At 42.5% G+C, this 14,395-nt stretch overlaps 1 protein-coding gene across 3 annotated transcripts in view; it reads left to right on the forward strand.

Annotated features, from left to right (window-relative positions):
• GRM7 (glutamate metabotropic receptor 7) overlaps positions 1-14,395 on the forward strand; it is an 862,221-nt gene that overhangs the window by 475,066 nt on the left and 372,760 nt on the right. For all 3 annotated transcript variants that reach the window (XM_055136460.1, XM_055136457.1, XM_055136459.1), the window contains exon 3: positions 12,509-12,650. In XM_055136460.1, coding sequence (XP_054992435.1) covers positions 12,509-12,650 — 142 coding nt within the window. The remainder of the gene's footprint in view (positions 1-12,508; positions 12,651-14,395) is intronic.

The following is a 14,395-nucleotide window of genomic DNA, read 5'->3' on the forward strand; positions in this document are numbered from 1 at the left end:
GAGCCTTGCAAGATTGCACACACAGATTGCCAGAGCATTCCCCAAGCTAAGTGCACATCTTTCGAATCACTTCCCTAGAAATATAATGAGATCATTTCTCTTGCTCTCCCCCCCTCTCTGTATACCTAAAAGTCTCACTGGATCTCAATTTTCTCGCAGGATTCCAAACAGACACGATATCCTATTATCCCCTCATTTCTCAAAATTCTAAATGAATAATCCACAGTGCTCATTCCATTTCTCACCCACAGCCACGCGGAAAGCTAACTAAATGCAGATGGTCATTTGGAAAGGCCTGTCAAGGGGAGTGAACACTGGGCTGACCTCCTTTTAATTGTCCAGGGACCCAGGGTGGAAGATCCTGAGAGAGTTGCTGCATGGAGACAAGTGACAATTGGTTCTGACGGTTCAGGCTGCCGGAGCTACAGAGAAAGCCAGGGACTGTGAAAAATCAGCCAATTTCTTCGTTCTTGCACAGCGACGGAGCAGCTCGCCTTCCAAAGCTCCCTGAATCCAGACACGTTCTTGATTAACCCCCTCGTGACCTGCCCCAGTTACCAGCTCTTCAGAAGAACTGGATGCTTCTTCGTTCTGGGATTTGCGGGGTGGGGTTGCGGGGAAGTCCTGTGCAGAGCATTAACCGAGGCCATCCCCCGTGAAAGAAAATTCCAACAAAGAAGTTGTCCTATTCCACAGTGCTTGTCTCAGAGTCTGGAGACAGGACAGATGCTTTTCCAAGTTCTGTGGCTGAGTGGGTGCATGGATTTGAGAGCGACAAAGAGCAGTTCCTGGTTTTCAGCTGGTCATCAGCCAAAAGACTCAGAAATCAAAACTTCCAAGCTCCAACTCAGGTGCTGAGTCCATCTGTCACTTGCCTTCACTAGTTTATGGTCACCACCCTTAAAATTGGGGGAGTGGATACAGCGATAGTACCATAGTCAGGGCACTTGCCTTGCATGCAGCTGACCCAGGTTTGATCCTCGGTATCCCTTATGGTCCCTCAAGCCCCTCCAGGAATGACCCATGAGTGCAGAACTAAGGGTAAGCACTGAGCACTGCTGGGTATGACCCCCAAACCAAAATAAATAAAATAAAATGGTGGGAGGGGTTGCCAGGAGGATAGAGACTCAACATGCATGTCTGAGATCCTGGATTCCACCCTGGTACTGCATGTAAATAATTAAGTGGAAGCACAATGGGGGGAGTGTTAGGGCCTAAGACTGGGCTTCTGGTATGATTGTTAGGTCTACGGGTCTACGGTTCTAGGCTTTCCAGGATCTCCCAAAGGAGGAAGCAATGTATTCTCAGGCACAAAAATGCCCTGCAATGCTCTTGCATCTTAACACTGGACTTGCATCAGTCCAGTGTTCTTTGGCTTCAAGATAGAATGAACTGATTTAATTAACCTTAATGATGCCACCTGGACTCTGTTACCCTTAGGACCCCTGGAGCCCTGGTCCTTGCTTGTTGGGGCACTGGGGAAGTTTCTTCCCATACACAGAGTCTTGTCCATTGTCTTTGACATCCCAGAAAATCCAGCCCCAATCCCAAAAGTCTGACTGGTGTTTCAGTCCAGAATGATCATGGCTCCCAAAATGCCACTTAACCTCTGACTGATAAACTTTCCTTGGTTTATCTGTCCTCGATTTCTGTCTTCCTTCCTGAGTCCCTCCCCACGCACTCTGACATAGGTTCTTCCCAAGACTGTGCTGAGAAAAATCCTCAACTCTTCACTTCCTGGCTTCTAACAAAATTACTCCCCTCAGCCAAAATATTTTCATCTTCTCAAAAGAGAGTTTTTCTAGAATTTCCCTAGCCAAAGCTCATCTGATTTGGAGTTACCTGGCCATCCTGCTTTGAGAGAAGACTGAGAAGTCGTGGAGTTGAATTACCCCCTAGGTCTGTAAGTAATTATAGGCATTCCATGGCACCGAATATTTTACCATGCTGAGAAGACAGGATCTGCAAGCAAAGAAGATCAGGATGCAGGAGGAAGCGGCAATATTACCCAGTTACCATTTCCTGCTTCATGTCTTTCCCAGTGAGCACCTTCCTTTGACCCCTCCAAGATGAGAATCACGCCATCCGAGATTGGATCCCTTCTGCAAACATCTGGTGACTATGATAGCTTTGCCTAACTCTCTCCGCCTTAGCTCATCTGATGTGGAGTTACCTGGAAGGAAGAACATTCGTCTTCCTTTCTTCCCGAGTTGCAGAGTCAATAAGGACAAGAGTTCTTCATGGCACGGAATGGAGAGTAGAGCTGAGAACTGTGGTGGTACTTTCTCATCCAGTTTGTGATAGTGTTGAGGACTTCAGCTGCCCTCCACTCCCTCCAGTCTAGCGAAATGTACAGGGCGTTCTAAGGCGTGTCAGTAAAAGGAAGCTAGGATGCTTAGCAAGACTCCGGGAGGGGCAGGCCGGGAGATATTGCTGTTCAACCCTGCACTTGCATCCTGAATTGTGGTGGGAAACTGGATGGTTGTATCTCAGGCTCCTTTGACTGCTCTCTATGTTATCCCTTTCCAAATAATCCTACAGATCTTTTCACGTGAACGAGAGTTTATAAGTCCGGGCTGACTTGCACTGGCATCGAATAGATAATCACGCCTGATCATGGCAGCTGCAAAGGCATAAGCTCTGACAGGATCGGGGTGCAAGCTTCAGATGGTTTCTCATTCCTTCTTCTGATTTTTCCATGGTAGATGGAAAGGGATCCAAAACCATTTGGCAAAGGAAAGATTTTTTTTAGAGGGGTCACCCCAGGGGTACCAAGGTGTTATCTACGCTACTCTTGGCATTGCTGGGGGCAGGATCAGACGCAGGACCTCATCCTCGCAAGGCATGTACTACTCCAATGTCAGCTTCCTCCTCGGTCCAAGGGAGAAAAGCATGAGAATGTGAGCCGTCCATGGTCTCTACCCCAGGGTTCTCCTCGCTCTTAGAGATTGCAGCCTCCCTCCGGAAGACAGAGGCCGGCCTGTTTTCATTTCCCAGTGCAGAAGCACATTGATCTGGGGAGTTCAGAACTCGCTCTCCATCATGCCAGTGTCTTTGGACTCTTCAAGATACTGGCCGTGGGATTTCTCTGTCAGGGCGGACATGATGAATAGAGCTGTTCTGCCCTGGTAGGCCTCTGTGCTCTTAGCATGGACAGTGGTCACTGTTCCCCCGAAGGTTTGCTCCTCCTGAGGTGGGATTAATTGGTCAGTTGCAATGCTAACCAGCACTGTCTGCTTTTCATAATATTCACAAACAGTTGAACCCCCCCCCCAATTTAGACTGAAATGCTTAGGGCTGAAACCATGTTTTCTCAAAGGCAGGTTGCTTCTGTGCTTTGCACTGATCAAATAACATCAGAGACGGAGCTGGGGAGAGCTGGTTCCCTGGTGATGGGTCAAGCAGGAATCCAAACCCTGCAGAGAGTTTGCATTCAACTGGGACAGCGTGTGGGGTGAGAATATGGCCAGAAGTCAGGGGAGGAGGCCTCTGCTGAGTTAGCAGTGCGACCTCACACATGCTACCTCACAATGGACACTATAATCCTAGGTGCGTGAGTGCATGTGTGTGTGAGTGTATGTGTTTGTGTGTGTGCATACATGGTACATGCATGTGCACGTGTGTACCATTCTGCTCCTTGCGGGCAGATACACTAGACCTGCACAGCTTTCTCACAATGCTACATTTCTGGAATCCCACACCTGGTCTAACTCCAAGTTTGAGTTTCAGGCATCTCTAAGGGATACAGGCGAATAAACCTGCCTTCTCTTATGGACGCAAGGCAAGTTAAGTGGTTTTCTCTCCAGCACGTTCAACTCAAGCTTTCCAAGAGTAGATCAAACCAGCATGTTTATCTCTCCTCTGTTTTCCAAACTTCTTTTCTAGTTGTGTTTTATGAGCGTGTTCATTACCACTATCATGTTAACAGGCAATTCCTGTCTTCTGTGAAGTGTTTCCTTTCGCTTACCTGTGAACAGCCCCCTGTGAGGACGTGAGCAGCTCAAGTCTGTGACCATAGAACTCCATGCCTGGGTGCCCCTGGTGTGCAGGTGAGCCCTAAACCCGTGCCTGTCCTGCCACTCATTATGTCTCCAAATGGACTTGGCACCAATTTGCTTAATCATTCAACTACAATTAAGTCTTGGTGAGAAGCTGGACTTCCAGACTATCGCTTCTCTTCTCCTGCCCAGAAGGTGGGAAAGTATCTCTCTCTGCTTCCCAGCAGTCACGGGGCCACTTGGAGGGTTTCATCCTTCCCGCCTGGATGTGTTCCAGACTTGGAGGAACTCTGCCAGGGAGAGTGTATTTGCTGTTGCCCAAGGATATTTCTCTGCATCACTGTAAACCTTGTCATGAGGCATAATGACCCATTCCTTTCTTCACTCTCCCCATCTTACTGTTCCGAAATCCCCTAAAAGAGCCTGGCTGCATACATTAGACTTATTTTTGATCCGGCTGCAACCAATTTGAAGGTGCCTAAGAGAATATTTATCAGAATCTGCTCTGCTGGTACCCAGCAGGAGGATTATCCATAGCTGTGGTCTCAAAACAGGCGCCAGACCAGCATGGCAGCCACACAGGAGCCTGACAGAAGTGCAGACTTAGAGCTTCACACAAATTACACATAACAGTCTCCAGAAGTAGAAGCCAAAATTATATGTTTTAACAAGTTCTCCCCGTGAACTAATGTATGAGAATCACTGACTTAATAGTCTTGTTAAAATGGTTAAAATACTGGGGTTGGAGCGATAACACAGCAGGTAGGGCGTTTGTCTTGCACACGGCTGACCCAGATTCAATTCCCAGCATCCCATATGGTCCCCGGAGCACCGCCAGGAGTAATTCCTGAGTACAGAGCCAGGAGTAACCCCTGTGCATTGCCAGGTGTGACCCCCAAAAAGAAAAAATGGTTAAAATACATATCCCTATGCCTGTTATATTTTTATTACTAAAAATTTTTAGATGGGTAGATAGATGGATGGGTTTAATGGGTGGATGTAGGATGTATGTATGTATGTATGTATGTATGTATGTATGTATGTGTGGATGAATGGATGGATCTTCATAGTACATAAGAGAACAAGTCATAAAGTAATGGATGGATGGAAGAAATGGATGGAAGTTGGATAGATGAAGGATAGATGGAAAGAAGATGGATGAAAGAATGAATGATGGAATGATAGAAGAGTGCATGGATAGATTTATGGATGGTATAATAGCCATATACAAGTATATGTGCACAAATTATAAAACCTGGGCTTAGAGGCCATACCTGGTGGTACTCAGGGAATACTTCTAACTCTGTTCTCCGAAATGATCCCTAGTGGTTCTCATGGGTGGGATCAGCTTCATACAAAGCAAGCACCTTGTCCCCTGCACCTTATCTATCCCCTAAATTAAGATTTTTATTTTGAAATAGTTTAAGATAGAATAGCTACAAAGAAAGAGTTTCTATTTACCTTTCTCCCCATGGCTTTAATGTCAATAATGTAAGCAACCTTACACAGAATGTAAGCAACCAGCATATATTTATGAAAGCCGAGAAAGAGCAACAGGAAAATAAGATTAACTCAACTACAAACGTTATTCCTATTTTACCTTTTTTTACACAAGTTTTGTATTTCTGTTTCTGGGTTCAATTGAGTTTGTTGTCTTTTTTGGCTTTTGTAGTACAGAAGAGAATAAGCCATGTTCTGTAGAATAACTTTCAAATTGTGCTTTTGGAATATCTCCTTATGATTGTATGAAGGTTACAAAATTGGGGGAAGAGTAAAATCCAAACAGGATGCCCTGATCCCATTGTGTCAGGATACATGAAATAGGATGGCATCACTAGTGGTGTTAGCTTAGTAATCTAAGTAAAGCAATCTCTGCCACACTTCAGTGTTAAGTTGTTCCTTCTCCACGCCCCCTTTCTTTAGACGTTCAGCCTATACTCAAGGGGAGGAGAGTTGATCTCTACCTCTTAAAGAAAGAATGCCAAGCCATAGGCCTGTGTTAAAACCAGCAGTGTAGGGTCATGGAGATGATTCAATGGGCTGGAGCGCAAGCTTTGCAAATACAAAGCTAGAGTTTGAATCCCGGTCACTGTGGGGTTCTCCGAGCACCCTGGGGCACAGAACCCAGAAGAGCCCCAGCTCGCCATTATGTGTGGCCCCCCAAACAATTATTAAAAAATTCCCAGAGAATACCCTGCCACAGTGGCAGGGTGGGGTGGGGAGGATGGGATTGGGGAAGGTAGGAGGGATGCTGGGTTTACTGGTGGTGGAGAATGGGCACTGGTGGAGGGATGGGTTCTAGAACTTTGTATGAGGGAAACATGAGCACAAAATTGTATAAATATGTAACTGTACCCTCACGGTGATTCACTAATTAAAAATAAATAAATAAAATATTTTCAAGGAAAATATGTAAAATGGAAACCTTAGGGAGTTTTCCATTTTACATTGCTCCAGCTTCTGCAGTTGAAAGATTCTTTTTAAAATTGATTAAGGTTGATCGCTTTCCTTGTATATTTCTAAGTCAAAATATGATGCATTTTATGTGAAAATTATACAACTTAAAAATAAAAAAAATAATTCCCAGAGTAGCTAGCAAATATTTGGGGTTCGGGGGTTGATTTCCAAGCTATATAGTGGTGCAGTTTCTCCTTGTTGCTTCCCACACTAGTTATAATGTCAATCCAGGTCCACTTGGGGCTCCTGTGTATAGCAATACTTCCCCTCATATTCTAATGCAATAGTCCATTTTCTTCTTTCTTTCTGTACCTATTCTCTGAGAATGTTATATAAAAAAGAGGCATTCCTTTCTTAGTCATGAGCTCATTCATTTTTATTTTGTTGGTATAGATTTCTGTATAATATTACACACAAACAGTATAGTAAATAAAAATCATTTGTGATTTTTTTTCTTTGGAAGATCATCTGATTCCTTGATTATTTATGGCATTCCTAATGATCCTATTTGTGGTACTTACTGGTACTTACAGCTTGATACCCATATCCTTTGCTGACTCCTGAAGTGTTACTTCCTTGGTTGTACTTCTTTGTTCCTGATGCTGCAAGTTGATCCTGGCTCATCTTGTATGTTCCTTATGCCAGCCTACAACCAGTCATTTCTCCTGACACTGTTGTTGTGGTTGTTGTAAGAGGTCATTCCAAAACTTCCATCTGCTAGTGTATGCTGGCTGCTAAGGGGCATCTTCCCAGGATTTCTCTGTGGATGATGCCAAAATATTCATGTCCCTATGCTGACCCCATATGCAGGCTTTCTCTCTCAGATGGAAATAAACAGATACTTCTGATTAGGTCTAACAGCACGTGATTTGGACTGTTTTTCTCCCTTGTTTGTGTATAAATTATTTCTTTGAGAGTGAGAAATTTTGATCTATAAGGTATGTACTCTTAGTTAGTTTTTTCCAAGTCAAGTGTGAAAAGCAGTTTCAGAATTGCTATCTTGTATATATCCCTGTAAATATTTTACGTATCAGTAAAATATCAGTATCAGTATCAGTATTTTAGAAAAATGCTCTTAGTATTCTTATAAAAGATGTTTTAAGAGTACTTAGTTACTTAAAGGTAACCTAGTTACTTGGATCTACTACTTTTCCCCTTTTCCCTGAGGCCCTTCAGACAGTTGCATCAGAGTGCAATCCGCACAGTCCAGTGCAATCCAGCTGCAATCCAGCACGATACAGCTGCAATGCAGTGCAATATAGCTGTAATTCTTGAGATACAGATGCAATACAGCATGATACAGTTGAAATAAAGTGCAATATAGCTGAAATACAACACAATACAACTGTAATACAGTGTAATTCAGTGCAATCCAGCACAATACAACTGCAACCCAGTGCAATCCAGCTTCAATAAAGCACAATATAGCTGTAATACAGTGCAATGCAGTGCAGTACAGCTGCAATACAGTTCAATATAACTGCAATCCAGCTTCAATACAGCACAATATAGCTGTAATGCAGTGCAATGCAGTGCAGTACAGCTGCAATACAGTTCAATATAACTGCAACACAGCGTGATACAGCACAATATAGCTGTAATACAGTGCAATGCAGTGCAGTACAGCTGCAATACAGTTCAATATAACTGCAATACAGTGTGATACAGCACAATATAGCTGTAATACAGTGTAATGCAGTGAAATACAGCTGCAATACAGTTCAATATAACTGCAATACAGTGCGACACAGCACAATATAGCTGTAATGCAGTGCAATACAGTGCAATACAGTTCAATATAACTGTAATACAGCGTGATACAGCACAATATAGCTGTAATACAGTGCAATGCAGTGAAATAAGCTGCAATACAGTTCAATATAACTGCAATACAGTGTGATACAGCTGCCATACAGCATGATACAGCTGTAATACAGTGCAATATAACTGCAATACAATGTGATACATCTGTAATATAGTGCAATATAGCTTCAATATGGCATGATACAGCTGCAATACAGTGCAATACAGCACAATCCAGTGTAATCCAGTGCAGTCCAGTGCAACCCATTGCAATACAGTTCAATACATCTGCAAAACAGTGCAATGCAGTGTAACACAGTGCAATCTAGCACAATACAGAGCAATAGAGCTGCAATAGTGAATACCAGCAGTGAATCCGTCCGTGACCCTTTCTAGAAATGGGTCCCATTCCTGAGATTCCCATATGTAGAATCTCGGATATCTTTCTTCAGTTCTTTACTTTGCATACAGAAAAGTTTAATCATTGTCCTGTGTCCTGATGAAAGTATTATCAGGTACATGTCCTATCAGAACAGGACCACATTGAACTTTTTTATTGCCCGACCCCCCCCCCCCAATTCCCTTATGGACAACCTCTCCCTCTCACACCCTCTGGCACTTTCCACACATATGAGTATGTAGCTCATTATGTCACACGAGTAGACTTATATATCTAGTTTTTGTGTCTTTGGCTTCTTTCACCTGGAGAAATACATTGAAGATTTATTCATATTCTTCAGTGAATCAGTTGCTTTTTGCTGCTAAATGATAGTTTACTGCTGGTATTGCCACCGATTTCTTTGACCATTTATTTGTTGACCATAAAGGAAATTGTTATAAACATTTGTGCACATAATTCACTTGGATTATTGCTGCTACTTAACTATGTTAGCTCCATTTTATTACTTGGAGGATATCAGACTGATATTTCAAAGTGATTATCTCAATTATGCATTCCCATCAACAGCATAGTTTTTTTAAATAGAATCTTCCATTCATCAACATCGCCAACTTTCAGTAGACTATCTTCCACCAGTGTATTTCTACCTGCTTTTTCAGTTCCTGTGGTCTGTCCTTTTGCCACTTCCACATTGTTTAGAATATGATTGTTTTATGGTAAGTCTTGATTGTTTTATATTAATTCTATACTAAGTCTATGATTGTCTAGTAAGTCTATGATTATTTTATAATAACTCCAGTTTTCAGAGTTATTTTGATTACCCTATTTCCCTTGTCATTATGACTAAATCTTAGAGTTAACTGTTGCTATGTGTATAAAAATACTAATATTGTGATGACATTTAATTATACATAAAATGGAGACTTTTAAATGATCTTATAAATTCCTTTCAATTATGTTTTATAGTTTTATACATATACATCCTATACACATTTTCTTGAGCTTATTTATCATTACATTTTTGTGATATTATTAGTGACATTGTCTTTAGTTTAAAATTGCAATTGTTCACTTGCAAAAAATACAAAACTGTGCGTGCGCAGAGAGGGGTGATGTGTGTGTTGTTTGCCGGGGCAGCGCACTCTCTCTGTCACTGATCGAATTTGGTGCTCTCGAGCCACTGTGCATGGACCAGATCAGGATGGCTCCTCCTTGTGCTCTGCTTCTGTGTGTGCCGCTGTGCTCTCTTCTGTATCTCTATCTCTGTGTCTGTCTCTGTAGTCTCTCCTCTGGTCTCTTCCGATCTCTCTCTGTCTCTGCTTCTGTGTCTTCTCTCTCACTTCTGTGTCTTCTCTATCCTTCTGTGTCTTCTCCTGTGTCTTCTGTATTTCCTCTGCTTTTTCTCTCCCTACAGTCTTAGTTTATATAGCAGTCACATAGGGTGGTGACACAAAGGTGGGTTGAACATTAATAAATCAAAAAAGAGGGGTAAAACCGTTTCTCCAGGAGATTAACAAGATCTCATCTAAGGAGATTACTCCAAATTACTAGGAGATCCGGTTAAGGGTGTGATCCCATCCAGGGTGTGTCACTTTCTTCTCTCCTCAGCTAGTAATCCACTTAAATAGTTATAGTAAATTTACTTCTAAATTTATCATGAAAGTATAGTTTATCATGAAAGTATATTGAAATTTAATTTTCCTGGGTGCTTCTTCCGCATATATTAAAAAAGATCATGAAGTTTTCAATTATTCAATCAGATAGTATGTGAGTTACAGTTTATTTTGAAGTCATGAAACAATCTATCTTTTATTATATGAACTCCTGGAGGGGCTGGGAGTTCTACGTGGTGCTCCGTATGTGGAACTCCATGTGTGGTGCTGTTTCAAACCCAGGTTGATCACATGTACTTTCTCTCTGTGCCCGAATTCCTTCCTCATTCCTCACACAGTCACCTGTGACTTCTCTCTTTTTGGTCAGTCTTGGCTAAAAATTCATCCATTTCATTTATCTTTTTATAGAAGTAACTTTTGATTTTATTGATATTTCTCTATTAGGTTTTCTCAGTTACATTGTGAAATTTCTGTTTTTGGAGAAAGTATTTTTTTTCTCTTGTGTCACAAAATACACGCTTAGATTATTGATTTGGGTGTTCCTTTTACTCTAACATAAGCATTTAAAAATATATATTTCTTTCTAAAAGGCACTTTAGTCATACCCTATAAATTTTGATATATTGCACATCCATTTTAATTTATTTAGATATATTTTAAAATTACCCTTGACGTTGCATCTTTGACCCATAGGTTATTTAGAAGTGCGTTGTTTAATTTCCAAGTGTTTGGAAGTTTTTCTTTTAACTTTATGCTATTAATTTCTAGTTTGGTTCTATTATGGCCTAAGAACATAGTCTGTATGTTTTTATGCCTTTAAAAGTGTTCAGAATAAAGTTGAACTTCGTTCTTTTTCCACTTAAGCCTGAGTAGAATGTGCGCTCTTGCTTTCCTGTGTCTTGCTCTCTGCATCTCCATTGGGTCGAGTTGCTTGACAGCATCGTCAGGCTATTTTGAGAAGGGCCCTGGGCAATGCCATGTGCAATGAAGGCAGACGCAGGCTGGTATTAGAGTTTGAAGGAGGTTTGTCTGGGGTTGAGAACACAGCCAGGTGGGAGCCAGACCGTCACCGTCCAGCACTCTCCAAGCACGCTGCAAGCAGGATAAGGCGCCCTCTTGTCTTATGCCAAGGCTATGTATGGCCTTCAGGAACTTTCTACAAACATCCTCTCCACTATTTTCACCTACTCTATCCTTTTTGGCTTGTTTCATGATTAGAACTTAAAGCTACTATTGAGCAAGCAATGGCACGATGGGGACTATAGTTTTTGCTTAGTTAACTGCTGTATATTTTTTTCTACCTTAACCAATGTTAATTAATAATACAAAAGCTCTGAGAAGCCTGGAACAAACAAATATTTCTTGACTTGGTCCCTTTTATTCTAATATAAAATGTGTGATATGAACGACAGTGTACTATTTCCCATGAGGTAATAGGTTATAAACTTCGCTGTGCCTGGAATGCACGGTGCGTGGCCAAATGTGTTTGGTTACTGTATATGTAAGAGTTAATGTCCTTGTTATATTTTCGGTCTTTTCCATTGCTCTGAGGTTTAAAACTTACAGTGGGTACGGAGGCGGATATAGAATCTTGGGGATGCAACTTCAGAGCTACCGAGATAACCATACCTTTTAATTCCTTCCGTGAAACTGTAAATTATTTTCAGTAGTTTTGCTGTAGCCTGCTGCATTCATTGGATAAAACTTCTCTCACTCACTCCCCAAACTCCCACCTCCACTGCTGCTTCCTAACCCCCAGAAAATCTATCACTGTCTCCTGGTATTTCTGGGCGCCTTCCCCAGAGGAGGCTGTGATGTACCTAGCAAGGGGCCCGGGGATGAACACAGCACAGGCCTTAGGGCTTGGCAGAATGTCCAAAGCCTGGGGCTGGAGCGATAGTACAGCGGGTAGGGCATTTGCCTTGCATGTCGCAGACCCGGGTTTGATCCCCGGTATCTCATATGGCCCCAGAGCACTGCCAGGAGTGATTCCTGAATGCAGAGCCAGGAGTAACACCTGAGCATCGCTGGCTGAGACCCAAAAGACCAAAATATAATAAAAAATAAAATAAAATAAATAATGTCCAAAGTCCACCTCATGCAGCAACTTCCAGAAAGTTCTGTGCTTACAGATCTCAACCCACCCCCCCCCCGCCACCCCCTCCCAGTTGCTGTCCTGCTTCCTCTGGCACCTTCGTGGGACCTTGATTGACACTCTGCTTTCTTTCCTTAAACAGGTGGGCTCTGCATTGCCCAGTCCGTGAGAATCCCCCAAGAGCGCAAAGACAGGACCACTGACTTTGATAGAATTATCAAACAGCTCCTGGACACTCCCAACTCCAGGGCCGTCGTGATCTTTGCCAACGATGAGGACATAAAGTAAGGATGACTGTACGGTGATGTTCATTCCCATGCATGCCGCAGAGAGAGAGCAGGGCAGGGTGGAAGCTGGCAGAGAGAGGGTAGAGGACCCAGGAGACCCGGATGGTGCTACCCAGCGGGGCTCCGCATCTTCCCCCCCAGCATCAATCTCACACACCCCGAGCAGGAGTGCCTATCTCCTCTACACTCCCCCCTTCCAAAAAATAAGCACACTGAATTACTTGTGAGAAGAGAGTCGCGGGACCTTTTGAGGTTGATTTGATTGAAAGCATGTCCAGTGTGGCAGGCTTTCGTTTAAAGAATGGTTCCTCTGGTCGGAAGAGAAACCATCATTCTGGAAGAGCTGCCACTGCTTCAGGTCCAGAATGTCCAAACTGGATTTCTTCTACCACGGCGCTGTCCAGTTCACCTTCCCCTCCTCTCTCCTCAGGTTGGTCCTTCCTGGAGTCAGCAGTCTCCCTGTGGTCTTGGCTTCCTTTTCCTCCTCTGCCCTTGTTTTCTTGCCAAGTCGTTTTGCTCTTAGGTCACACCCGCTGGTGCTCAGGGCTTCCTCCTAGCTCTCCACTCAGGGATCACTCTTGGTGGGTTTCCGGGGAAGCATGTGGGGGTCCTGGGATTTTGAACATGCATCAACCACATGCAACACAAGTGCCTGCTGACCTCCGTCTCCAGAAACCCTGAAATATTTTAAATACAAATATCCTCTTGTATGACTTCTGCCTCCATGATCCAAAGCTTCCTCCCGCCCCTCCCCTCATCCCTCTTTACTTTCTTCTTTCTCATATTTCTAGATTACAATATAATATTTAGCTGATTTTACCCTGTAATTTTATTCTGAAGCCTATATATATAAACTTTCATATATATGTGAATATATATTAAGGTATATATTCATATATATGTAATATATATGTATATATATATATATTAAGAGTTCCATCATTCTGGCCTTGAGTTAATGAGCTCTCCAACTAGAAAGACTAAGAGCCAGTCCCTCACATATTCTAGAAACAGTGTTTTGCTACAAGGCGGGTAATACACTCTGTATATGTCTGCTTCCTGCTAGCCTTTTTGTACCATTTTATCGTGATGTCCCTGAGTGTTGTACCTAAAAGTCTCTTCAATCTTTTTAATAGCTGTGCAGAACTTTATTCTTTATATGCACTGTAATTTATAGAACTCATTGGTCATTGACTGACATTTAAGTTTGAATGCAAATTATTGCCATTATAAAGAATGCTTGAATAAACTTGGTCTTCCACAATCTGTGCACAAAACTATAAACATACAAATGATGCTGTCCATGTATATATCATCATTTAACTGCAAATATATGTTAACATAACTGAAACATATACTATATAAACACATTCTTTTGTAGATTTATAATATACTTATGACAAATTCCTTTTTTTTCTCTCTGGTTTTTGGGTCACACCTAATGGTGCTTTAGGCTGACTCCTAGCTTTGTTCTCAGGGGTCATTCCTGGTGGGCTCAGGGGATGTGATGCTGAGGATTGAATCCGGGTCAGTTGTATGCAACACAAGTGCCTAACCTGTACTCTCTCTCTCTCTCTCTCTCTCTCTGGGCCCCCAGGACATCAGATGTGTCCCTTGAAAAAGATATGCGAGGCGTTTTGTACTTTTTGTACAAGCCTATGTGCTCTCTCTCTCTCTATCTATCTATCGATTTACCTATCTCTATCTTTCTCTATCTCTATCTCTATCTATCTGTCTCTTCC

Source organism: Sorex araneus, chromosome 4 (genome assembly GCF_027595985.1).
Source record: "Sorex araneus isolate mSorAra2 chromosome 4, mSorAra2.pri, whole genome shotgun sequence".
Lineage (NCBI taxonomy): Eukaryota > Metazoa > Chordata > Mammalia > Eulipotyphla > Soricidae > Sorex > Sorex araneus.